Genomic DNA, 26315 nt, shown 5'->3' with positions numbered 1-26315 from the left:
ATAAGAAAGTTTGTGCTGCCTTTTCTTGGAGGTAGCAAATTTTATTTATACAAGGGGTGGGCAATTTTGTTTTGCATGTGTTATTTTTCACAATTTCAATTTCAGAAAGTATTTTCACCAGCTGTTGTGGCAGAGTTGTTGCTCAGAATATCTTTTAAATGAGGTGGGACTTCTTGTCAGTGTCTATCTTAACTTTCCAGAACATCTCTCTTAGCTAAGTAGACTGTGCAGGCCTCAAAGAGAAGAGCCTGTGTTGTGCTTTACAAATATTAACAGAATTAAAACATCCTTTCAAGGCTTCTGGCACAAATTCCTGCCTGTCTGCTAAATTTCATTCATCAGGTTTTCTCTGATATACTGACACCTTTTTTTATGGCTTCTTAGTACTATTAAAGGTATTTGAAGCAAGTGTTACTATAGCCTTGCCTCCTTTTACTGGAACTTGACAAAGGAGAATGATTACAGTCTTAGCTCCTGTGGCATTCCCTTACTGGTAAGGGCCTGTAGCTCTGTCGTTAATTGAGTGACTCTTGTAAAGCACTTCCTTTTGTTAACATCCCCAAAAAGGTTGTTATAAATCTGAATGTAAATCAGAGGTAGAACATGCATTCATAGCAGGGCATTCTTAAGAAACTTAAGAGGTACTGTTAGACACTGAGGGAGGATGAGGCATCTTAGCTAATTCAGGCTACCTTTTGGTAAACTCATTAATTTTACAGTCAAAATGTACTTAATCATTAAAAACTGCTTGGTTTTTGAAACTGAGTGGGCACGCTTTGCATCTTTTGATACTCCCTACCCATAGATCCCTTACTGTGGTAAATAGTAGAGAAAAAAAAAAGAACTCTTGCCTTTTCTGACTTGTTGGAAGAAGGTATTGATTTATAAAAGTATCTAGGGAAAAATCTTTAAGAAACCATAATATGTCTTCCTCCTTGAGATACAGCCTCTACAGATGTGGCCTGTAGAGGGCAAGTAAGTAAACCAGAGGATTAAATTTGAGTTTTAAACCAGAACATTTCTATTTGAACTTTGATTTTCTGAGAAGATGGTGTGCTGTGTGTTTTGGGTTCCACCCAAATAGTTTGGCATAGTTGAGAAGTGGAATAGGGGGGACAAATCGAAGATAATTCAAGCTCTTTCTGATCTGTTGAGATTAACAGCTACGTAGAAGAGGGATATCACATCTAGTGTCTGCTGTAGAAAAAATGAGAAGACTTGGACCAGTGTTGCCAAATGTACCAAACTGCTGTTAGCCTGGTCCTGGAAGAGATGTACCCAAAGTGTGGGCAGGATTAGTTGTGCAGTGTGCTGGGCATGTCCACAGCTTAGTTAGCTACCTACAGAACAGCTTTATTCTTTGCTTAAAAGGAAAGAGGCCAGATTGCTGCTAAGCAACAATATTCAGAGATTAGGTGAGAGGCATGGGAGAGCCTGTGAAGTAGAGTCAGACCAGGAGGTTGTGTGAGATTTAACTGTTGGTACTGTAACTTCTTATATATCCAGTGAAGACCAAGTGCAAACTGAAACAAAGAGAAATTTGAGACTATAAAAACAAAATCTGTAAAGAAGAAAAAAATGACAGCTCACAACACTGGTGTATATACAACCTAGACAATAATAGAAACTTCAGCTGATTCACCTAAAAATAATGACCATGTGCATGCACAAACCTTTATATTGATTCAGTTTTAGAACTGAATACATCTGAAGAAACTGGATATAGGACAGACATATACTTCAAAGAAAAGGGCAAAAACAATACTAAAAATCCTATCATAACAGCATACACTGCTCCTTGCTCAATTTCAGTTGATAGTTTTTATTTTTATGGGAAACAATATCTTGAAAACTTTGAATAATAGAATCTTAGAATATCTCCAAGTTTGAGGAGACCCATAAGGATTGCTGAGACCAACTTCTTGCTCCTCACACACCACCTAAAACTAAATCATGACTAACAATGTAGTGTTCCTCATGCTTCATGACATCATCCTTCTGTGTATGGTAATAGCCCTTGTGCTCACCTCTATTTTCCAGCCACTGTACTGACACTGCTCAGATGGATGCAGAGTGGAGGATGATGTTTTAGGGATGGGAAAGACAGCAGCATGAATTTCTCATTTAAGGGACTGGATGCATTTACAGAGATTTGGGGGTATCTCTCCTCAGCAGTGAGGCCTCATACATCATCTCGTGCTGGTATTACTGCCATGAGTGAATATGAGATAATTAAATTCAGCAGTCTCTACCTTAAATCATGTGAATAATCCAATTCAATGTAAGCATATAAAAATAAAAATTTGTACCGACTTCTAGCTAACTGGTTAAGCATGCTTGTTCTGCAACATGGAAGAACTGCGTGTTTGACTTAAAGCTAAGTACTGCCTAAAAACCTGTTTGGGAGAAGACTTAGAAATCTGGGGTGGTATTAATAATCTCAAAGTAACTAGTTTTAATCTTTTAAGGGAAAACAAATGGCTGTTTTTTGTAATAGATGTCTTTGATGTACGATGAGGAGGGTAATTTAAAAAGAACCCCACCCAACAACACCTTGGAAAGGGAGAATTATTATTAGATGTGTGTTTATATTAATATTAGGGTCAAATTTCAGGAGATACACACTGTTTAGCGTAAAAGGAACCATAAAAGAGAAGGATGTTAGCAACAGTTCAGCCTGAACCAATCTTTTTCAGTTGAAATAAACTTGCCAATTAACCTTGATGACTGTAACATATAGAGCATTTTGTCAAAGATCATATAAATTAATAAATAAATGTGTTTTATCTCTTATCTGAAGTATAAATTGCTAAAGATTTTCTTTATGTATTGCCAGAAGCATGTCATCTTCAGAAAAATCTTTAGGTTGCCATTTCATCTCACTTCCTGAACTGTCCCTTCCTGCCTTTCTTTACACATAACCTGCTGGGTGTTTAACATAAACATCTGTCTGGAATGCCCCACCTGGAAGTGCCAGTGGTTGCAGAAGTGACCAGCCAGATGAGACTTAGGTGACTGTGAGAACACATTCTTAAGACCTAAACTTTCTGATTTGTAAATATCGGATCAGCTTAGTTTGATCATGTATCCTGTGCTGGTCATGTATCTCATACATAGATGGTTCTGTAATTTTAGGGACCTTTTACAAGGGTACATAGTTACAGGAGAAGGGGCAATGATTTCAAACTGATAGATACTCTGTCTATTTAGAGTAGATATTAGGAAGAAATTCTTTACTCTGAGGGTGGTGAGGCACTGGAGCAAGTTGCCCAGAGAAGTTGTGGATGCCTCATCCCTGGAGTGTCTTGAGGCCAGGTTTGATGGGGCTTTGAGCAGCCTGGTCTAGTTGAAAGTGTCCCTGCTCATGGCTGGAGATGGCATATCTAGGTGATATTTAATGTCCTTTCCAAATTAAACCATTTTATGATTGTGACTGCAGGTGTGTGATGAGGAGATGCAGAGTAATATTGTTTGATGGGAATATTGTCTGATATTCTGGAGAATGTCAGAAATGTTGGATCAAAGAGAGAGGCACAAATTTCTGAATATGGATTTTTTCATACACATAGAATTTTTTTTGGTTTTTTTCTTTTCTTTTTTTTCTGTCACTGATGGGACGAGAGACCTCAGTTGCAGGCTTGTGCTGATAGCAAATGTTGTCATTTAGTTACAGCTCTAAGTAGGCCTAGGTAAGGGATTTAGAAGAATATAATGCCAGAACTAATGTGATAAGTTATTAATACTAAACTACACTGGAGTTTTAATTGTAACAGTTACTTTAGACCTTTTAATTAAACTTTGAATAAAAAAATGTCATGAAAGTAGGGCTGTTTCTGGGCAAAGAAAAGCAGAAATGGGTTAAATGCTAAGTAAGGAGTAAAGAGTAATGGTAAATAGTTTGATTCAACAGTACTTGAATAAAAAGAAAGTAATATTATATATCTTATAATTAAAAATAAATTACTAGTGAAAGTTCTTAAAAAAGGAATCCAGGCTGTGTTTACATTCCAGTGTTCCTGAGCCTGTGTTCATGCAGAGTTTTCCATCAGCAGTTCTTGATGTATACCTTCCTTAGAAATTTTGTTAATAAACTTAAGAAACATAGAGAACATTTCCAGTACCATAACTGATTCTTATTGTTTGTATTCTATTACAAATTTATCCTTGAAATAATTTCAAAGCATTTACTTTTCTTTTTTAACTTGATTTCACCTGTATTCATTTTCTTCATCATCTGCAATTGCATCCACTTCACACAAATACGGGAAATTACTTGTCACATCAAACCTGCATTATGTTCTTTGTGTACCACAGTAAGCCTGACAAACTTTAAAAGATTTCAAATGTATCATAGAGACACTGTGGCCTCTTGAAGGTGTGCGCCTTAAATTCACATCCTTTCCTGCTCTTATATGGGAAATGCCATAATGTTACATGTGCATATCCAATGGTGGCAAAACCAAAAAGGCTCATCTTGAATCTGTGTGTAAATTACAATCCTTAGAAGTGGCTTATTTTTCTTCCCGTTTCAAATAATTGAAGCTACAAATATAAAAAAATTGAGAAAATAAGGTTTATTGCTGATATGTGCATGGTAATTGGGTGTGTTTCTGTGATGTAACAGGAGTTTTTATTCAGTTTCAGAAAACTTTAGTACTCCCTGGCCATGAAGATTGGATAAGAGGCGTTGAGTGGGCAGTCTGTGGTCAGTATGAAAGATGAATAATGTGGAACAGTGGTTTAATGGCATTACTAGTGTTTTACCCCTCCAACAGATGACCTTGATGCACACGAGCACCTAAGCTCCTGTGGTTGTGATACATGGTGGTAGTTAAAATTAAAAATGAAGATGAAACTTTGTGTTCTTTTAAAAACATTTTTCTTGCTTGTTTCAGGTTTGTTTACATGACTGGTACTTAAATGCAAACAAATTGGGATTTTAGCAACTTGTCCTTTCCAATATACAGATGTCTGTATCTGAGTAAGAGTTGTCTGCTTTTTCAAAGTGGGGAGAGTAGGGGGAAATAGTATGTTTATATTTTCCTGTTTCTTCCCCTGCCTTTTTTTTTTAATTGGGAAATTAAGAGACTAATCTTTGCAGACATTAACTAATCAATAGTTACTGCAATGGCACCAAAAAAATGGAATTGGAAGATGCTACAAGCCTGGAAAAAGAAAAGGAGGAAAAGAGATTTTGGCAAGTATTGAGATTGATGGAATTCCAAAAGCAAAGGCCATAAATAGTAGGGAAGTATATGTACTGTGCTTACCATATCTTTCACATCTTACAAGCAGGGACGTGTTCATAGTGTGTTATAAAATAGTAGAGAATTTGAGTGGGAAAGTGAACTGATGGTGAAATAAAACAGTGGATTTTTTTATGATACTGTGTACAATAGGAATCATTTAGATAATGTTGTTAGCTGCATGTATGCGAAGATGGCAGGTTAGTCGTGACAGTGGTTGCAATGAAAATGTGGCTCTATTTTTTTTTCTTCTTTTTCTGAAATCTAATAGGTGAAGACCTTTTCTTAGCAAGCTGTGCTCAGGACTGTTTGATAAGAATTTGGAAAGTATGTACAAAATTAAAGCAACTTCCAGAAACTGAAGATGATTCCATAAAACTGAAAGAGAATGTTTTTACTGTTAAAGGTAGGTAACAGCTGTAAAATTCTCTGGCGCAGCTTTTCACTTGTGTGTCTTTTCATGGTTCCAGGGTAGCTGACAAGGTGGTTACCACCTAGTTTGGTTTGTTCCATGCTGACTGCATTGTTTTTAGCTGCTAAGAAAGCAGAATTACTGTTTTAAAGCCAAAAGTTAATGATGTATTACAAGAAATGGTAAAGCAGTGAGAGAGCTTAGCACCAACATGAGTTGTTATTGTTACGCATGTTCCAAATGTAGCATGTAAGACACTTATTTGTCTGTGGAAGGGAAGCTGTTGTGTAGTTCTCCAGTTTAATAGCTTACCTTTCTTTTTATTTCCAATTCAATGAAGTAAGAGGTGCTGCTATTACTTAAAGCTTAGAAACATACCAGAAAGAAAAGTATGTTCGGGCTTACTTTATGGTCATTTAACAAGGTGTTTAAGCATGGTAACATCAGATGCTTGCATTGCTGACATTGTACGGTAAATTGTTTGGCAACCTAGTTAATATAATGAAGTGTCTGTGATGTTATGTGTAAAAAGTGCTCATGATTCTTCCTGAAAATCCTGATTCATTGTTTGAAATATCTTAATGCTTGTGCTTTCAATCATTTGGAGGTGCAAATATGCATAAGAGTATGTGTAGTGCCAATTTGGAGTTTTATTTCAACACTGCCTGAGAGGTCTCCAGGAATTCTGAGGGACTCCTCTAAGGCAATACACTGACCTGTGGCTATCAATCTGGTACTCAGGCCTTGTGCCAAAGTAGAATTTCAAGGAGCTGTTCTGTGCCAAGAAGCTTTTGAGACATTGGCAGATGTGGAAAGCAAATGATTATTTTCATTAAAGGTATCAGAAATTACCTGGTCTTTCTTGGCTTTTACAAAAAGGTATGCTGTTCTCTGATTTCTGGTAGATGCTGACACATCATATGCAGTTTCTTTGGAGTCTGTGTTGGCTGGTCATGAAAACTGGGTGTATGCAGTTCACTGGCAACCTTCACTTTCCAAAGGTAAAAGGATATCAAACACTTACCAGCAATGTTAAGTGTCATATACATAGAGTACAGTCACCTGTCTTTGTATTCTGTTTGCATGTTCACTTGTTCCTGTAGATGATGACAGTCTTTAAATTCTGCGGATAATGTCGCAGTGAGTAAGCAGAGGTTGCCTTGTACTCACATTTTCTTTAAGGAGTGAAATTAAATAACAGAGCTGTAAAGACTTTATTCTAATTGATTTGTTGGTTATGGTGTACAAATTAGTTTAATTAATCAGTATGAATTAGTAGCTCTAATAGGTTACCCTGATACATGTATTTGAAATGTCTGTCCTTCAGAAGATGAGTATTACCTCAAGAGCTCTCCTTTCTTTTTAGTGCTGTAGATTTCTGGAGTATCAGTTTTCTCAAGATTGCAGCTTTAAGGCATTAGTGCAGACTCCCATTGAAACAGTTATTTATAGTTTAATTTTGCATTTTGCTCTAGTATTTATCTTTCTTTTGAAATCCTTAAGTTCTGACAGCTTTGTTTGCAGTACTATTTCACTGTTATGTATCTACCTGGCATATAAGGGAAGGAAATTCTTTGTTTGACATTGCACAATCAGAACCCTTGAATTTTTGTACTGGCAAAGGTGTCTTTTTTCTGATACATTTTAGAGTTACTGATGGCAAGTGACTTCAGCAGTACAAAGGACAGCTTTGCTGGTATATGTACTACACTTGAACAGCAGAGTGCTGTTAGAATGTCAAAACACATGTAGTGAAAGACACAGAACTTGCTCTAAAAATACAGGTTTAGTTATATGGTCCTTAAACATTTCTCTTTTTTTTCTAAATTAGACACCAATAAAAGATTTAGAACAAGGCTTAGGTTCAATGTAGGCCTGTCAGCCTTGCTCTGCAATCTGAAAACTGTCCTGTTAGACAATGAAGTTTTCCAGGTGCTTCTGCATACGTGAAGCTGCTTGTGTTGTGGCCCGCCCAGTGCTGGGTTCCCCAAAATAGATTTTCACTAGAGGCAAACTGTTCTGAAGGACATATTCTCAGTGCAGAAGGTATGGTGGGAAGTCTATTGCTAACATATCACCTCATGAGATGCCTGCCAATATCTCTATTATCAAGAAAAGTTCCTCAGTGGTTTTCCTACAGATTTCGCAACTGGTGATGAACCAGCTCCCTCTTTCCCATTCTGTGTTGGGCTTTTTTCTGGAGTGTTCCACTGTGTTCTGGGGAGCAGCCCTGAGTTACTGTATGTACTACAGGTTGCTAGAGTCTGCTGAAGTCAGTAGCAAACCTAACAATTTGGGGGAAAAAAAAACCCAAACAATGAATACTGGGCAATTATTTTAAACTGTAAATCTCTCAGTAAAAAGGTACTTAAGGAATAGAACTGAGAACTGCTGTGCATTCTCTTTTTGAAACTCTGGCTTTTCTTCCAAATAATATTTAATTCAATATAAGTTTGGAGCTAGAAAACTGTAGAATATGATTGTTCTCATGTACGTGTTTTACTTTTTTTTGGGTGATTATGGCTGAGAATACATTATCTCCTAAAGAATGCCTGGCAAGAATGTAGAGCCTGTAAATTTGGCATATAAGAGCTGCGTTGCATGTCTCTGATATTGAACAGTTTTAAAAATCTGTTTGTATTTCAGTATCACCTAATTTCTTTAGAAAGTATACTCCTAGGTTGTAGGGTAATAATTTTTGTTGTACTGTAGATGGCAGCATGCAACAACCAATGAGGATATTATCTGCATCAATGGACAAAACTGTGATCATCTGGGAACCTGATAAAGAATCTGGAGTCTGGCTAGAACAGGCAAGTGTCAGTCTTTCTCCCAATATGTACTGTATTCAAATTGTGTTTCCAGCATCATATGGGTACTGTAAGGATCAAAAACTGTCTAAAATTCTGGCAGAGAAAGGTGAATTGTTTTCTTGCAAAAATACTCATTTCAGTGCTCTGTTGCGAGTAAAACTGTATTTCCAAAAAAGGGAATGTGTCACTCATGTAGTATTCTGAAAGTTGTTCTGATGTGGACCATCCTAAATAAACAAGTAGTACAACCAGATTTCTCTAGTGCTTTGATTGATGTCTTTTCAGTTGACCTGCTTTTCCAAACTGCAGTAGTTCAGTTAAAGTTGTTTGTGTTATGCCAGCCATTGTTTGTGATCTTTTCTGTCACAAAGAAAGTTCCAATCATCTCTTGGGTGAAAAAGTGAGAATTACAGTAGGTTATTTAATTTTTCTTCTCTTACATTGAGAAGTTCTGATGCTTTTGTGCTTGAAGTAGATATTAGTTCATAAAAGACCAATCACATAGAGATGCCATTTTATGTCCCTTGGTGTGACACATAGTTGTGGCTAAATTCACAAGCTTCTAAAAATGGGTTGTGCAGTAAAGCTTGTTGCAAGTTGTGATTCTTTAATTTTACGTTGTCTTTGTATTGGTTTGACCACAAATGTGCAGCTTCAAGTTCAGATCAGACATTTTAACTGCAAAAATCCATTTTGCCTCAAGAGAGGGAAATCTGAGTTGGAAGCCTTCAGGGAGGAAGTGCACAAGGGGAACATCCCAATTTCTCTCTTTCATCATGATATGATGAACAAGATGTCTTCAGAAATTCATTCCCCTGCTCAGAGGTGAGACTAGAATTCTGCCTCTAGCATGGCATATCAAAGTCACTCCAATATGAGTGGTATTTTTTTTTTGAATAAGTGCTAATAAAATGGAACTACTAGTGCAGTGCCATTTAAAATGGGACATTGGTTCATTTCATTTTGATCTTAAGAGAGGCTATATAAGAATGGGGGAGTTTAAAGCTTGAAAGAAATTGTGGTGTTATGTCTTGAATAAAACTTGAACATGTAACAATTAATCTTTTAATAAAATTTAAAAAGTGGAAGAGCACTAGAGCAGCTGTCAGGCCTGTGTGTATGCATGTGTACCTATGTGAGAAGTCATAAGAGAAGCACAAGACAGAGGCCAGAATATGCCACAGAGGGAGAGTGGATCAAATTGCAGATGTTCATGGGGAAACAGGGAAGTGAAAATATGCTAGAGAATCTTGGAAATTAAGTAGGGAAAAAAACGTACTTGGAAACTTCTGTTTCTTTGCATCATTTTTCTGTATTGTAGAACATAGCAGTAGCCAGGCAACAGATGATAGGATCTGCTGCATCCAACAACATCCAAGCTGGACTGAAACACAGAACATTTGGGTTTGCATCTCATCTAATGTAGTAATTTCTTTCCCTTGGGGGATCCTATCTTGAGATGTCTGTGAAGGGAGGCTCCATTCAATTGGCATGCAGGTTTAGTTCCCATGATGTTTCACTCTTAACTTTGCAATTAAAGTATTTTTCAAATGTGTTTATGTGTGTAATGTGAACTCTTGTCTATAGGTAGTTTTTCATCTTGTGAAGTAAGAATGATTTTGTAGGAATGGAAGGCCATTTTCATGGATATTTCACTTCTGTTCATGAACTTAGGTACGTGTAGGTGAAGTGGGTGGCAATACTCTTGGATTTTTTGACTGCCAGTTTAGTCCAGATGGTTCAATGATCATTGCTCATGCTTTTCATGGAGCACTACACCTTTGGAAGCAGGCTGCAGTTAATAAGGTATGGGATTTTTTTTGTTAGTAGTATTACTTTAAAGAACTGTACTTTTAAGTCATTTGAGGTAAATTTCTGTTATTAATAAAAAAGTGTAACAGTATAATTTAAAATTAGTGATTGAAATAGACCTTTTCTGAGTATAATATTCTGTAGGAGTCTCACTCTTGCACAGAAGGAAGGTTGAAATCCTCCAGGCTCTAAACCCTGTTTCTTACCTGTGGGGATCATGAAGTCAGTTGAACAGGCTGAACTCCTTTGTGGCTGTGCTTTGTTCACAGCTGAACAAATAACACAAGTTTCTTTCAGATGGGAGCAATACATCAGTATTTGTGTCTCTTCAGCCTATCTTGACTGCTAATAATTTGCTGTTTACAAATGTATTTTTCTTACTTTTTTATTAAGTACATTGATACTTTTACTTTGCTTAGAATGTGGCAATCAGTCAAATGAAAAATTCCTTACTTCTTTGTGGAACTCTTTTAATAGAACGAATGGACTCCAGAAGTTGTGATTTCAGGACATTTTAACAGTGTTGAGGATGTAAAGTGGGATCCAGAAGGAGAGTTTATCATCAGTGTGGGCTCTGATCAAACTACGAGGCTCTTTGCTCCATGGAAAAGGAAGGAAGAGACAGAGGTATGATCTTCAAAGATTTTTTTTGTGTGTATTTAAGGGGACTTGGTTGGTCCTGAGTTTGGAACAAGTTGTCTGAATATAACTCAAACCTTAAAAGTTCCCCAAGTGATGATCTGTTTAAAACTGCTTGGTTTGGTAATTGAGTGTGTGCTGTTTTCACTTTAAAAATATTAGTGGTAGAGTTTTTGCAGTCACACAGTATGATTGCAGTTCAGTCCTGAGTCCATGTCCAGATTACCTTCAGTTAGTGTTCTCCCAGAGTCTTGGAAAACATGCTCTGCAGTTATGTAGAAGGAGGAATACATGACTGGTACTAATAACCACCTATTGCAGTGTTTAACAATTGGCTACACTGCTGCAGGTAGCAATAAAGAAACTCAAATTTGGTTGTGCTTTTTTACACTAACATAATCCAAATAAAGTTCTCACTGTATTTGTTTGCATTGATTTGGTAATGACTCTGTTTTACTAGAACGATTATCTGAATGACATGAGTGCAGCTGGTACCTGTCCTGTTCTAACCCCCAGCCAGCAACTAAGGATCACACATCTGCTCGCTCACTCCTCCTGCATTGAGTTGGGGGGAAAGTCTGTTTAGAAATGCAGAAGTTCCTGTTTCTTGTTTCTCATGCATTCTCCTGCTCTGCAAATACAACCTGTTCTGGCAAAACAGCACCAATGTTCCATTCAGGAAACTGGCAGAAACTAGACTGACTGTAGTCATATAAGCCCCTGTGCCATTAATTGGGGGAGGCTATTATAGCTGTCTTATCAAAGCTTCTGTGATGTAGACCAGCACAAGAGGTCTGATGTTTTTGAGAGAGTGAATTTGGCTTTAGTTCTTTGATTTTCTTCTTCCAGGCCACACAAGAGTGGTGGCCATCCCAGTTCAAAAGCTATACTTTGCCTTGTGCTGTAGGAAGGACATTTCCAGTTTCCTTCCCTGCTTTTTACCCTGACTTCCACTCATTAGGGTGCATTAGATATATTGAAACAAAGTTCAGGGCTAGCATGTGATGTAAGTTGGCAGCATTCAAGAATTGTCAATATCACTTTCTCAGTGACTGACTGAAGTACCACTCTTTATTATGTATGCAGATGCTAAATTTTAATCCTATCTTCTGAGAGAAGATAGGAAGGCCTTGTTGCAGTATTTGATTTTTTTTTTTTTTTAAGAAAGAATGTTTTTTTCCTCGCTGAAAAATAATCAAGCCCTTGTGAAATAATGAGGTTTTATAGGAAGTCTCAAATTCCCTTTCAGGTCCTATTGGAAACTTCAGCATTCACAATTCAGTTGAATTTTTAGGGTGATATGTACAGTTTACAGTCAACATAATGCATTTGCTTATATTCATATGATATCTAGTCTTGGCTACATGCACTGGAATACTGAAATAGTTATTTCTATTGATTCTGGTTCTCCTAGCTCTTAACTCAAAAGTACACACTGGATTTTTCCAACTCAAGTATCATGTGGGTGAAGTAGCAAATGATGCTTAGGAAAAATCTCTTCATGAAAGTGCATTTGCTAGAAAATAAATGTGTTTTTTTTGAAGAGTTGTTTTTCTCATGTGTAGAGTAAGTCAGTTTTTTAGAAAAGTAATTTAAATAATATCTTTTTTGCTAGTATTCTTTGTTCAGTATGACTGTAAAACTAGCTAGTCTCTCTGTTTTGGTTAGCTGTTAATTCTTGTTTACTTGGATTAACACTTCAAGAGTGGATAGAGTATTTCAGGAAAGTAGGAAAAAAGAAAACACTTCTACAATTATCCAGATTTTCCAGATTCTTTTAGCAAGAATCTATTATGGTTCTCTCAGTTTTTTTGCAAAGCTTCTGTTTAATGGTCTCACTTAAATCAAGTATTTAAAGAAAAGAGGGAAGTAGGAACCTGTAGCCTGCTGACAGCAGTGCTGCTGTTCTTTGTGAAAGACAGATGAAGGAAGCAAGATAATTATCACTACCTTTCTTAGGTCTTTCAGACCTACAGTCTTGAAAGTAATAGGATACAAACCCTTTTTTGCTTAGGCAAATTATGTTCTATTCCTGACTGTCTAGCATAAAGAAGTCACAGTAAGTGCCTTAAATACGTCTGTGCAGAGACACAGTTTACTAATTACAGGAATGGTTTGGTGGAAAAAGAGGATTCAGCTGATGTATGTGAGCACCAGTTTTATGCACATCAGTAGAAGGTTGCTTTTAACTTTGTGTTAATAAATTCAGCAAGTAAAGTAGTGGTACTCTATTGGAACTTTAAATTGCTCTGCTTCTCTGCTTAAGAATTGTGTTTTAACTGTGTGTCTGCTCATTTTTAGCTAACCTGGCATGAAATTGCCCGGCCTCAAGTACACGGATACGACCTGCGCTGTCTGGCAATGATCGGCCGGTTTGAGTTTGTGTCAGGAGCAGATGAAAAAGTGCTTCGAGTTTTTCGTGCTCCCAAGAACTTTATAGAAAATTTCAGTAACATCACTGGTATCCCAATGGAGAAGCTCTGTTCCCATGTAAGTATGCTAAAGCAATGCTTTATGAAGAGAACCCTCTTAGATGTAGAATAAGTTAATGCTTCAGAAAATGTCAGATTGCACTAAGCTTTGTAAAAATTCTTTTAATCCTACTGAAACCGTAACCTTGTTTTTCCTTTCCCTTCTGCTTGCTTCCATGTGTGTTGTTTTGTATGTATTTTTATGATGATGTCATATGAAACAGGTTCTGTCTGTAACCAAACAAGACCTTGTGTTGGAAGATTGAAAAGAGTGTAGGTAAATTTTAAGTAACTCAAACCAAAGTAGACTGCTGTACATACTTGGGGATTAAGCAAACAATGAAGCCTGTTAACATGTTTCCTCTTAATTTAAGGGTGTAGTAGTCTTGTCTGGATCTAATTATTGTTGTGTCGGTATTACTAATTTTTTTAATTGCATGCTTAGAAATAGCATAAAGCTTTTGGCACTATTTCTAGTTCTTACGTACAAATATTTATAAATTTGTGTTTGCTCATGCTTTATTTCCTCTTGGCACTTAGAAATTTTCTTGAGGCCTTTGCATTCCAGTTCTTACTTGTGGGTATGCCAGCTGTCCTGTATGGATATGGGGTTACTATCCTTAGTTGTGGCTATGTCCTTGCTATCCTTTGTTTGCTCCCCATTTACATTGAGCTCTAATTTAATTTTGTCTGTGTTTTGTAGAGCAGACCTCATTCAAGATAGTTGCCTCTGTACAGTGCCTTGCATGCTCTTTGGATATCTCACTCAAAAGCAGGGTTTTCTGTGCAGTTTCTCAGAGATGGATCAGCCTTTCCATTTAATTTAACAATTGGAATATCTGGGATGGAAATAGAATAATTTTTGATAGCAAGAAGTTACATAAGTAGCTGTTTAGTGCTTTAATTCCACAAGACTTCGTAAGCATTTGCATTAATGACCATTGTACAAATAACATTGTGCTTTTATAAGGCTGGCAGGTGACATTATTTTATTTTATATAGACTTTTCTCATTGGCTCTTCCTCTGTGTGCTGTTTTTTGATTCATATCACAAAGTATTTCACATGGGCTTTGGTTAAAGAGGAAGTCTTTATGAGTGCTAATTATACAGCTGCTTTTAAATAGCTTTCTTAAAATTGTTTTCTGTGAAAGCTTTTTTTATCAATAAAGTGGGGAAGCTTTTTTATAATTTTGCTTAAATGCCTTCCCCCCAAAAAAGTGCCTGAAACCAAAACCAGCTTTATATTTAAAAAGGGTTGAATAGGATTATATGCAGTTCAGATACAGGGGACTGTATTTTACTTTGGGTTGTAATGAGGAAGCATTTTTGTTTTAGAAGCCTTATACTTGTCTGGGTCTCTGATGCATTTTCTTATCTAATTATGGACATTTAAATACATTTTATGGTGTCACCTAAAATATTTATTTAATTCTGTAAAAAAGATTTTCTTTGAACTTCTCTGATACCATAAAGAAGTGGGTTTACAGCTATTAAATCCTTTTTTATCTCTACACAAAGGTCCCCAAGTTCACTTTCTAAGTTTTTACTCTCTGCCCTGTGCCATTATGGAACTGTTTTCTGTCTGATTTGTCTTTCCCTTGTGCTGCTTTAAACAGACACGTATTCCAGCCACATCTCTGTAGTATTTACTGAGTTGTGTTTCAAGTTGTGGTCACAGGCAGTCACCCTCTGTTCTCTTTTCCAAAATGCTGCTTTATTATTTCATTTCAGAACAATGATTTCCCTGTTCTATTGTGTTAAAAACTGCAGTGCTTTCAGTTAATAAATATATGTAATGTATGTGCTAGCATAAATATAATTGTGGAAGAAAACCTGTCATTAACATCGAAGAAAATCCTTGAGCCGGGGCCTCAGAAAAGCGCTTTTTAAATTTTTTTTCTATTTTCTTTTTTTCTCCCTTCTTGCCCGAGTACTGTTTTTTTTTTTTTTTCTTTTTTTTTTTTTTCAGGGTATGTTCTGGACAAGAGTTTTTTGAAGTGCCCTCTTCATTTCTCTAGGGAAGTAACTCTAGCAGCTCTCAGGGATTCCTTAAGATGTGGCCTTTGATATCCAAGCCTGCATGACAATCTGTGTGTAACCTTTCTTTTTTTTCTTTAATTCAGCAGTCATCTGATCTTCCGGAAGGTGCAACTGTGCCAGCTTTGGGATTATCCAATAAAGCTGTTTTTGAAGGTATTTCTAGTGAGAAATAATGATTGTGGTGTTTCATGTGGGAACTTTATTTTAGGGATTGTTTTAGTGTACACATTAGGTCTGTAAGTGTAATCTTGACTGCAAGTTCAGAATCTAGAAATAAAATCATGCAAAGTGTTTATTTCTTTGCTTGCACCTAAACATGGTGCTTAAAAGTGAAAACACGAGTAAGGAAGAATTAGCCAACAGCAACTAATATCTTGGAGAGGCAGTGGAGATTACATTGTAGGGGAACAAGGAAGGAGGGACAGACATTCCTAGAATGATAAAAAATATTTTCCTGAGTCTGGGAATAAGACTAGGGGTCTGTTTTTACATAAAGTCTGTGGTAAAAATGCACTATAGTGGAATGCACAAATTAGGTCAGACCTGTTTTTTTCTCTGTTAAAAGCTTTATCAGAAGGTGTGATCTACAAAAGGAAGCATTTTAATAAGCTTTGTCTCCAGGGTCTTCAGTGGCAGTAAGCCAAATTTTCCTAAATCATTTGTGAGAGAAAAAACAACTTTGTTGTACTTGAAATAACTTGTAAAATATATTTTGGCAAAGATTTTTCCCCCTTGCTTTCCCATGAGTTCTTCCAATCAGAGAGGGAACAAAATTTTCTTCAGGATTATTGCCACACAGAATAACTAATTTCCATTGATTTCATGTGGCCCAGCCAGAAGCAGCCCCTGAATAGAACCTTCCTACATCATCCACCACTGCTCACACAGTGCTGTCAGCATTGATGGCTTAGGGTGAAACACCCCAGACATGTTCTCACTTAGTCTGCAGAGTGAGCAATGATCTGGTAGTGGTCTCAGATGAATGTTGCTCATTTCATTTTCAAAGACAGTGAAGATGGGATGAATGAGAGGATAGTTTTTGCTTTTTCTGTACCTTTTTGAAACGGCTGTGCTTGGGATGTATATTTGGCAAAAAGGTAGATTCTATCTGAGAGGAGCTGTTCCTGTGCCTTTTTCTTAATAGGTTCACAGTGAAGGACAGAGTTGAATTTTAACTTAAAATTGACTAGTTACCTCTGGTACTTTTGCCTAAAGCAAAGGACTGAGCCCTCAGCAGTTTTGCTGAAGTTTGCAAGTTGTAGATACACTTGCTCAAATACAGGTTTTCATTTAGATCTATGCCAAATTTAGGAACTTGTATTATCAGTTGTATCAGAGATTATTGTCTTCAACTTTTTTTAATACAGAAGGAAAGGTTTAAAATTGAGGAAACACAGGTTGAACTCGGGTGACTGCTTTGCTCACTGAAATTCTTTTTAGGAATCTCTAAAAGACTGTGCTGATGGAGAGAGGTCAGTTTCAAAATGAAGGTTAGATTATCTTTTTAAATCTTCTAATTCTCATATGCATTAGAATAACTAGCTTCTAGTACACATCTTATTGTAACTCTGCAAGCAGAGAAACCTAGTTTCAATTGCTTGTAAGAAATAGATTTTTTTTTTTTTTTACTTGTATAATAAGTCCATGTATTTTCTCTCCTTTCAAGCATGTTGGGTAGCTAATGAAGTCCTTATTTTAATAGGAGATATGGCTGTTCAACCAGATGAGGATGAAGAATCATTTAATACCATTTCGAATCAGTATCCAGAGGTTTATTTTCAGCCCTTGATCCTTACAGGTATGAGAATAATTCCTGTTATAGGAAATAGAGAATGAGGTTCATTGGATATAAACTTGAAGCATTATATATCTGATTTGAAAAAAATAAAATTTGAGTAAGCTGTGCAAATCTTCTTTAGAACCTCCACCAGAGGATCACTTGCTGCAGAATACCTTATGGCCTGAAATTCAGAAGCTGTAAGTTTTATTCTTCGTTTATTTGCTACAAAATTTCCAGAAAGTTGTTGCAACATGTTAATTTAGCCTGGTCTTGTAACTCATCCTATTTTATTATGTCATTTGACTTTGTGTGTGCTGTGCTACTTGTGAAATAAATGAATTATATATATATTAGGAAACAGTGAAGAAAACAGCAGTTAGACCTCATGTGTCATAGCTTTATTTTACTTAGTTGTTTCTCCTTAAAACCTTGTCCATACTGAAGGTCTCTCTGTGTAAGTTTTCTGCTGTTTTCCACTTCGTGGTGCAGACTTGCAGATGTGGTATGGAAGTAGAGGCTGAGCCATCAGTGGAGGAGCTTGCCCCTAATGCCTGTCAGAGTTGTAAGGTGCAATAGATGGAAGCAGCAGCCAAACCAGGATGTGTGTCTAGTGGTAGAGCAAAGTGATAAATGTTGAGTAAGATGGTTACAAACCCAGTTTGGGTATATTGAATGCTGACAGAATGGTTGTCAGTTGCAAGGATAATGAAGTTATGTGGTCACAATAATTATTTTGAGGTTGCAGGGTTTTAGAATTCTTAAGCTGTGTTTTCTTCCTTTTCTGAAACTCACAACAATTTTCACATGAATGTTGTCACCCAATTTGCTCCCTAGGGATCCTAGTAACATGCGGGTATACTTTGAAGATTGATACAAAAACTTTGAAGATTGTCAAAGTATAGCACAAAGAAATCGAATAATCTCAATCTCTTGTGGGTTTATTTATCTGAATCTCCTGAAAGGGGTCTGAGACTGGAACAAGATGAAAGTTGAGCCTTTGCTGATGGTTACAGTTACCTCTATACATTACCAATTTTGTGAGGGAGGAAATAAAAAGCTTTGGGAAAACACTATGCAGCTTGCTTTCATTTGACTGAGGGGGAAGTTCTGTGGGAGCTCATCTTTGCCTTCAATTGGGCAGTAAATCTGCTTTGAATGCTTTTAAACTCTGTTAGTGTGTTTGTACTCAAAAATTATTTTAGGAGGAAAGCCAGTGGATGTTAGACCATATCTGCACATCTTGCAATTTCTAACTGCTACTTTTAACTGTTTCTTCTATGAATTCTATGGCTGCTAGTGCATTCACATAAGTAGATTGATAAGGGATGTTTAAGTAGTGAAGAGGAGCCAAGGCCAAAATTCATCTTCATTTGCCTTTGACATTTCACAGAGTCTAGTGGGACATTAATATTTTATACTCTGCTATGGAAGTACTGCTTCTCTGCCTTTATATCCTGCATTCATTAAAATAACTCCATTTTACAACAGTCTTCAGATGACTTTTATCTGAGCAATTTTTTCTCTTTTTAGAGACACAGCTAATGATATAATTATTTTATACAAGAGCAACAAGATGTAAAGCATTCATAGACTTTCAGATTTTTTGCTCAGAGTAGTCTTGAAAGAAGTAACATAAAATCGCATAATGTAGATTTCAGGTTGCCATAGCAGCAGCAGAACAGTGTGAGGCATTGACTTGCTAAAAATAGCTTGTTTGTCATTGACATTAGTGTATTCCTAGCTCTAACTTGACACCAAATTTTGAAGGATTAGTGTTGGGTTTTGCAAAGTGTTTGCTTGAGGAGGTTTTAGTATGAAGAACTTGCTGAATTTTTTATGTAATATAATAACTTTAAAAATATGGTAAATCTTGTGAGAATATGCTAATCTTTATCCCCTTGGAAAATTATCATAGAGAATTCATATGCAGCATGCTGAGATTAAAAGCTTGAGTGTTGACATAAATATATATGTTAATATGTGTGTACATTTCATGTAATGCACTTGGAAGTTGGAAGAGATCCTTTTTAAAACTAGAAAATACTGTATTCATTTGTCTGGACACTTGAAAGTCCAGTTGGTCTACCTGTGTGTTAAAAGAATGCTATGAATTGAACAATGCTGAGGCAGAATTTCCTGCGGTTGAAAATATAATTTCATTATTCATTCATGCAGTTAACTTCTCTCCATTGTGAACCTTTATTTGGTGGTTTGCTACGTAGTGAAGAAATCAGATATTGTTTATGGGATCAGAGGGTGGGGCTGTATTATAGCTCCTAAGCTGTCAAGGCTCATCTGCACTCTTTTAAAACAGCATCTCCTGTTGCTAGTATCTTAATTTTCTTCGCTGGAGACAACAGTGGGCTATAGAGCTGCTGGTCTGACCTCAGATAGTCCTGCTCAAGTAACTTTGAAAGAGACAATATTTTATGTTTTCTGTTAATTTAATAAGAATGGTTGCATTTTGGCACTTCCATTTAGCAAAAGAAGCATTGCATGCAGAAAGCTGAAATGTTTCCATCAACTGCTCTTCAATACTACTTATAGGAGATTAAAACCAAAGCAATTGAGGATTTGTTTCACAGGTTATTTTCCTGTCATTGAATTTCAGGAAATTTATACTTTTAATGCAATACATATATTTTAGTTTTAGAAAAATGGCTTGCAGTGGTTTTCACCACAAAACTGTCTCTGGGAATGTGCTTTAAAGTAAGCATTTTGATAAAACTCCTACATGCAATAGTACCTTCATCATTATAAAATACACACGAATTTGCAACTTAACTTCATTTAGGGGTACACACCAGTCCCTCTCCCTGTTCAGTGGTCCAGGCACAGTTACATTTCATAAAAGCCAGTGCATTCCCAGTCTTCACACATGGCTTTGGCAGTCTGTTGATGGGATGCGCCCAGCAACAATGCTTCGGACTCAGTTCAACAGATCCAGACAGTAATTTGTCATTTAAGTAGGTGGCTGTTCTGGCTGCAAGTGAAATCCCATGAACATCAGTCTCATTGAAGAAGTTAACACTGCTGACCAAAGGAGTTTACTAAGAGAGCTGTCCATCTCTTCAGAACTAGTAGAATTGTCAGAAACCACCCCACCCAGCTGGTGTTGAGCTGATACCTGTCTACTGTTAATAGGTTGCATCTCCAATTTTACTTTTTGTGACTGATTTTAATTTGTGTTAGTCTGTATGGAATTTCTCCTTATTAGTTAAATACCAGTCTGCATATGTGAGCTTAGATTTCATCAGAACTCATGCAAAGACTCATTAAAAAATGTATTTCTGGAGAAGGCTAGAAATTTTGGGGGTTTTACAAAGGTTTTTTTTTCCCTTTTCCGCCATGATGTTTGTCCTTTGGTTCAGAAATCTTCTTGCAGTATTTCACAGAATAGGCTTCCTTTGACTGTGTGTTTGTGGCATATTTCTCCAGTGGTTCTCAAATATGTGGCTTATGGTTTTTACTGGTAGTGTTAAAATTGCTTTTTAAGAAAATAAGGATACATTAAATGCTGCTTTAATCTGCTTTGTTAGTCATTATGGTGGCTTTTGCAGTGCTGATGCCTTAAGACTATGGATTGGGCTGGAGAGATTTTTCTGTAGCCAATGTCTAATGGAAGAATTTGTGCAGATGCTTAAACTGAAAGCTGAACAAATTATTTGGGATGCAATACTGAAACAGTGGTGAGAAGTTCCTGGCAGGTGCCTTTCATTTTTGAAAAGGGATTTAAATTAATATAACAACTTTATTACATACTGCAAAAATGACTGTGATGCATTAAATTTGTTTTCACATGTGTTTCAGATATGGACATGGATATGAAATTTTTTGTGTTGCTTGCAATAACTCAAACACTGTAATTGCCTCAGCATGTAAGGTAAGAAAAGATTCTAGCACCACCTAGTGAAAATGTGCTATCCAATTTCTAGGGCTGAATTCTCTTTCGCAGAATGTGAAAGATTTTGTATGAGTGACACCTTTGCCTTGCAAAGGTGAGGGTGGATTGCCAGTATATTATTATTCCTAAATTGTATATGATTCATTCGAAGATATTAGTAAGATAAATTCTAAAAAAATATAGGTCTGAAATGTTTCCTTACAGATACATTGTCAGTATTAGAAGAAAGTAGGGAATCAATGTTGAAACTTACCAGAAGAAAGCTGTGTCTTACTTGATTGCAAGCCTTAAAACAAGCTGTCTAATATCTTAGTGCTTTGAAAGGTGTGACTTTAATACTTGCTCTCATTAATTTGCACTGATTTTTTTTTTTCCCATCCATACAGGCTTCCAAAAAAGAACATGCAGCAGTTATTTTGTGGAGCACTACTTCTTGGAAGAAACTGCAGAGTTTGTCTTTTCACAATCTGACTGTTACTCAGCTGGCATTTTCTCCTGATGACAGCTTTTTGCTAGCTGTTTCTAGAGACAGGAATTGGTCACTGTGGAGGAAACAAGATTCCTCAGAGTCAGGTAAGATCCGTGAAGTGGTTATACACATTTGCAGACTGGGCAGTTTGTTCAGTAGTTTTGGCTGCAAAATACCTGAAAGGGAATTGATAAAATATTTTAATGGACATTTTACTTAAAACTCTGAAGAATTATTAGTGTTGTAGGCTCTTGGAGATTTAAGAAATGCAATTAATGTTTGAAAAGATAGAAAGGAGATTAAAATACAGAGAAGAGCATAATCAGGCTTTAGATGGTGTTTAATTGATGGATGTAATGAAGTCTGCTAGTCCTTGTGCCTTCTGCATGTGATTATATGTTTGACTTACTGAAATCAAGTATACAAGCTGAACTTCAGATTGGCATTCTGTCAAGGAGAGCCTTCATCACATAGTTGGTTCTGTGCAGGCATAGCTGGAAGGTTCAGTGCTGCACCCATATCCTGCATAGGCTGCCTTGTCCCTGCTTGCATGGCATGACACTTTGAGACTCTTGACAGGATTAATATCTGTCTTTGGTGTGGCTTTCTGATAATCCTACACAATTGATTAATTTGACTAGGACTGGCTGTGTCTGGAAAAAGAGCTGATAGTAAGGATTCCAGCTGACTTTCTCATTAAGACTTTGAGCCTTGCGAAATCATGAGGAGATTGCTATTGAACACTTTAATAGAATCCTGGAACAGATGCTTGTGCTGAAAGTGATTATCATTGCACTCTTGGCTTAATAGCGTATAAACTCTGCTGGGCTCTATAGAATGTTCCTAGAGACTTGGCAGTGAGTTTTGGCCCCTTCAGACAGAGTCCAGTTGTATCCTGGCTTGAATTTCTGTTCTATTCAGAATTCTATTCTAAAGCCTGGCATATTGTCCACAGTAGTTACACAATGGTTCAGGATAAGGATCATGAATACTCATAGCAAGTAGAGGAAATCCTCTTTTCATCTGTTCATCAATAACCCTTCTGTCTACAAATAACATCATTATCAGTGTAAAGGAAAACTGCTGCTATTGGCATCTCAAGAAGTGGTTATTCAGTCTCTGCTCCAAAATGACAACCTTTTCTACTTAGGAAAAGCATTCCCATTTACTGATCTGCTGATCAGATTTAGTGCCTGATTGTATACATGCTGAATACAAGCTTGTCTCTTTGGGAACACATTAATCTTTACAATTGGACCATTATGATTGGAGCAGTTGGGGCTTTACTGGTAAATAGGAGCTTTAGTGAAATTACTGGGGAAATGCGAACATGTGGTAAATGTTGCACTATTCAAAAACATCTGAAGTCGGTGTTCTTTAAACAACTTCATAGAAATAACCTGAAGGTGTTACACTTGGACTTAAATTCTTCTGAAAAAGAAATTAATTTAAAAGATTGAACTGTTCCTACTGTTTTAGGACTATAAGGGCTTACTGATATGGTCTTGAACAGGTGCTATTTATCACTGTGGTAAATGCTGGAAAAAAAACACATTCATGTAGTCCTAAGTATTCCCAGTTGTTTTAAAGATGCGTGGAATAATGTCCAGGTATTCTTGGAGTTCTGACATAAAGTAACAGTAACAATCACTTTTTTGTAAAGTAGTTGAAACAAGGCTTTTCCTGTACATGTTTTATTCCAGGACCAGTCTTCACTTGCTGTGCATACACAGATAAGAATACAGCTGTTCACAGTCGAATCATTTGGTCCTGTGATTGGACACCAGATAGCAAGTATTTTATTACTGGTAGTCGGGACAAAAAGGTAATTAATGTTAAAGGAATGTAGAAAGCCCAGAATTATTTTAAACATCTTTTAGAATAAGAATCACCATATTCTAATGAAGACCCTATTTTATAAATACACAAAAATCTTATTGTATTGTATTAGCACAGAGATTGGTGATACTTTCATAAGCTAAATAAAATGCTTGAATATGTATATACAAAACTGTGGGCTGCCAGTTGGACATTCTCCCTTCTTTTTTCATGCAGTGAGACAAGCATATGTCACATAATTCTTTGGGTCTCAAATTTTTCTTTAACTTTCATAACAGAATCTGGTTTTGTTGTCAGTAACTTTAATGAAATCAGACAGACTGCCTACAAAGTTGAATCTTTGGAGGTAGAGATTTTTTAAACCATTTTTAGGGTCATCCACTGTGCCCTGGAATTATTTTAATTAAGTTATTCCTTATGTTTTTGTACGTGCATTGCAGAAGATTAAAGTGGAATTTCATAGATGATTCTTTTTCTTGCAGGTCATTATCTGGGGCCAGTGTGATTTGTCAGTGATTACTGAAGGGAATGAGCTGGATTCAATCAAGCCTTGTTCAACAGTGCTGGATGCTGGGGATTCTGTGACTGCTGTTGGTATCAGCCGTGTGCTTACTCCTGATGAAAGGTATTGCTGATTTTCTGTAATGTCATTTTGTGTTTAATCTGAAATTAGTATTTATCCCTTTAGTCAACTAGTTTCCTGTGGCTAAACAGCTCCCAGAATAGACCTGTCAATTATTTTGACCATTCTTTAACAGAATGACATCTACTTTTTTTCTTCCCTGGCCACCTTTTCAGGTATATGGTGACTTCTCCAAGCAGTGTAATGAGAAAAATGAAGGTGGGAGAAGGGAGGGAGGGATGCATGAGCACACCTGAAACACGTTAATTCTTTCAACAATATTGACTGATCTGATGTTGTATGATTAACTTTTTTGTTTTTTCATAACCAAATGTATGTAGCAAGTTTCTGCTTTGCTCATTTTTCTTGTGAAGCTGCTTTGATGTATTAATTGTTTTCAGGGAAAGGTAAATACTGATTTGAAGGGCAAGGTGCAACAAAAGTGCTTGGGTGCTAGTTCTTTCTATCCTGCATTAGAGCTGACCTCACTGAACTGTCTACTGTAATTTCTAATGAAATGAATGTAATTATTCTCTTGATAGATACATTGTTGCAGTAGGCTTAGAGAATGGGAAGATTGTCTTGTACACATGGAAGCAAAGTGGGAAAGAACCAGCACTGGCTGACTGGACCACAAGTGTTGAGATAGATAACAGGTATGTCTTCTGAAGTGAGTTAGGAGCAATGAAATATTATTCTTTGGATTAAAATTGCTGGATTTCTGTTCTTATGGTATAAAATATACCAATCTAGTTTATTTCTATACCAAAAGTTGTTATCCTTTCAGGATAAGTTTGATCCCTGAAAGTCTAAAGATGTCTCGAAAAAAAACCCAGAAATAAAAATATTGATTATTTAGATGCATTAAAAAAACCTCCCAACAAATAAAACAAAAAACAGAAGGGCAGATAAACCTCAAAATATTTCATGCTATGCAAATGCTTTGAAAATTATTACCCTTTGTTTGCCCTACTTAAAAAAAAGCTTTACCTTTAGTCATAAATATGATAGAAAACACTGAAGAGAGACTGGAAAGGATCACTGTCTGTATACATCAGCAAAACATTTTGGAGTGGATGACAGCAAGCTTTGGAGAGCAGCTTCCAGCAGAAACCAAAGGAATGACAAGCTAAATGTGGGGCTTCTGTGGTGACAGCTGGAGACTGTGGAGAGACTTGGGATTTCACTTGAAGCTCTCCCCTGGGTTCTTCTATCACACACTGCCATTGATATTAACAGGAATGGAAGTTGATGGTGACTTTGGCCTGTCTGTGCTTGCAGTGAATGAGAAGAAGACACCAGAAAACAGGAAATTGCAAGCTAAAAGCTAGAGATCTGTCATATCTGAGTAACTGAGATACTTGACCTCCAGCTTAATGTGGTAAAACTGAAAATCAATAGCCATTTGAATTATTGATGAGTGAGAGGATAAAATGTCATTAGTGTTAATGACCCTACTTAATAAGAACTTAGTACCTGCTGGTTGTCACAAGTCAGTTTTTCCTCAGTTGGTAGTGTTAACTGAAGAGTACTAATTACATGAATGTTGACGTTTACACTCACATGCCCAACTGTGTTTAACATTTTGCAGTTACGTATGGATTTCTTTTTGTTGCAGCCAAAGTCATGCTCTTGCTGTGAAACGCTTATGCTGGAGACACCATGCAGGGAGAGCTGGACATAATGATGAGAACAGCAGCAAGTGGTTGCAGCTTGCAAGTTGTGGAGCCGATCACAGTGTTAAAATATTCAATGTCAACAGATTTGCTCTTTAGCAAAGACAGCAGGCCTGTTTGTGCCAAACAGATTCACAGCATTTTATTTCAACTTCTAGCCACTTTGATTATTGAGTTTTCTGTTTTCTGCTGCGGAAAGTAAAATATCTGACATGTAATTTGTTAAAGCAACTTTGGTGGAAGTTTGAAATGTCAAATATTTTTCTAATCTGGCAGTTCTGGGAATAGGAAGTATATGTTTTGTTTGGTGAATAACCTGGAAGTGAGGGATGAGAGCTGGGGTAGGGCATGGGAGGATAATGAGAGAGCTTTGTTTGCTGTGACTCGAAGGGTGGGTGGGAAGCTGCTTGATGCTTGGGTTCTTCTGTGCTTGAGATTCCACCTGGAGTACTGATTTTTTTTTAAACTCCTATTGCTATTAAACTTAACTGTTGGTGGGCCTGCCACTGTTGCCAGTGTGTGTTGAGGCATGTGCAGCCAACATGAAGCTTTCCCTGATTGCCTTTGAATGTGTATTACACGTTGAGGACT

General features: G+C 36.8%; 1 protein-coding gene across 7 annotated transcripts in view; it reads left to right on the top strand.

Annotated features, from left to right (window-relative positions):
* The window catches only part of ELP2 (elongator acetyltransferase complex subunit 2), a 37449-nt gene extending 11626 nt beyond the window's left edge, over window positions 1-25823 (top strand). For 3 of the 7 annotated variants that reach the window (XM_062500360.1, XM_062500370.1, XM_062500354.1), the window contains 16 exons: window positions 4639-4705; window positions 5518-5652; window positions 6564-6659; window positions 8371-8471; window positions 10146-10277; window positions 10761-10910; window positions 13224-13412; window positions 15518-15587; window positions 17137-17232; window positions 17354-17411; window positions 21025-21097; window positions 21505-21691; window positions 23291-23412; window positions 23909-24051; window positions 24591-24704; window positions 25667-25823. In XM_062500360.1, coding sequence (XP_062356344.1) covers window positions 4639-4705; window positions 5518-5652; window positions 6564-6659; window positions 8371-8471; window positions 10146-10277; window positions 10761-10910; window positions 13224-13412; window positions 15518-15587; window positions 17137-17232; window positions 17354-17411; window positions 21025-21097; window positions 21505-21691; window positions 23291-23412; window positions 23909-24051; window positions 24591-24704; window positions 25667-25823 — 1890 coding nt within the window. The remainder of the gene's footprint in view (window positions 1-4638; window positions 4706-5517; window positions 5653-6563; window positions 6660-8370; window positions 8472-10145; window positions 10278-10760; window positions 10911-13223; window positions 13413-15517; window positions 15588-17136; window positions 17233-17353; window positions 17412-21024; window positions 21098-21504; window positions 21692-23290; window positions 23413-23908; window positions 24052-24590; window positions 24705-25666) is intronic. The other 4 variants (XM_062500392.1, XM_062500378.1, XM_062500381.1 and 1 more) reach the window with 3 other exon arrangements.
* The last annotated feature ends 492 nt before the right edge of the window (window positions 25824-26315 follow it).

This window comes from Cinclus cinclus, chromosome 1, assembly GCF_963662255.1.
Source record: "Cinclus cinclus chromosome 1, bCinCin1.1, whole genome shotgun sequence".
In the NCBI taxonomy this organism is placed as follows: domain Eukaryota; kingdom Metazoa; phylum Chordata; class Aves; order Passeriformes; family Cinclidae; genus Cinclus; species Cinclus cinclus.
The sequence above is the reverse complement of the archived record's forward strand: the minus strand, read 5'-3'. Positions and strand labels throughout refer to the sequence as shown.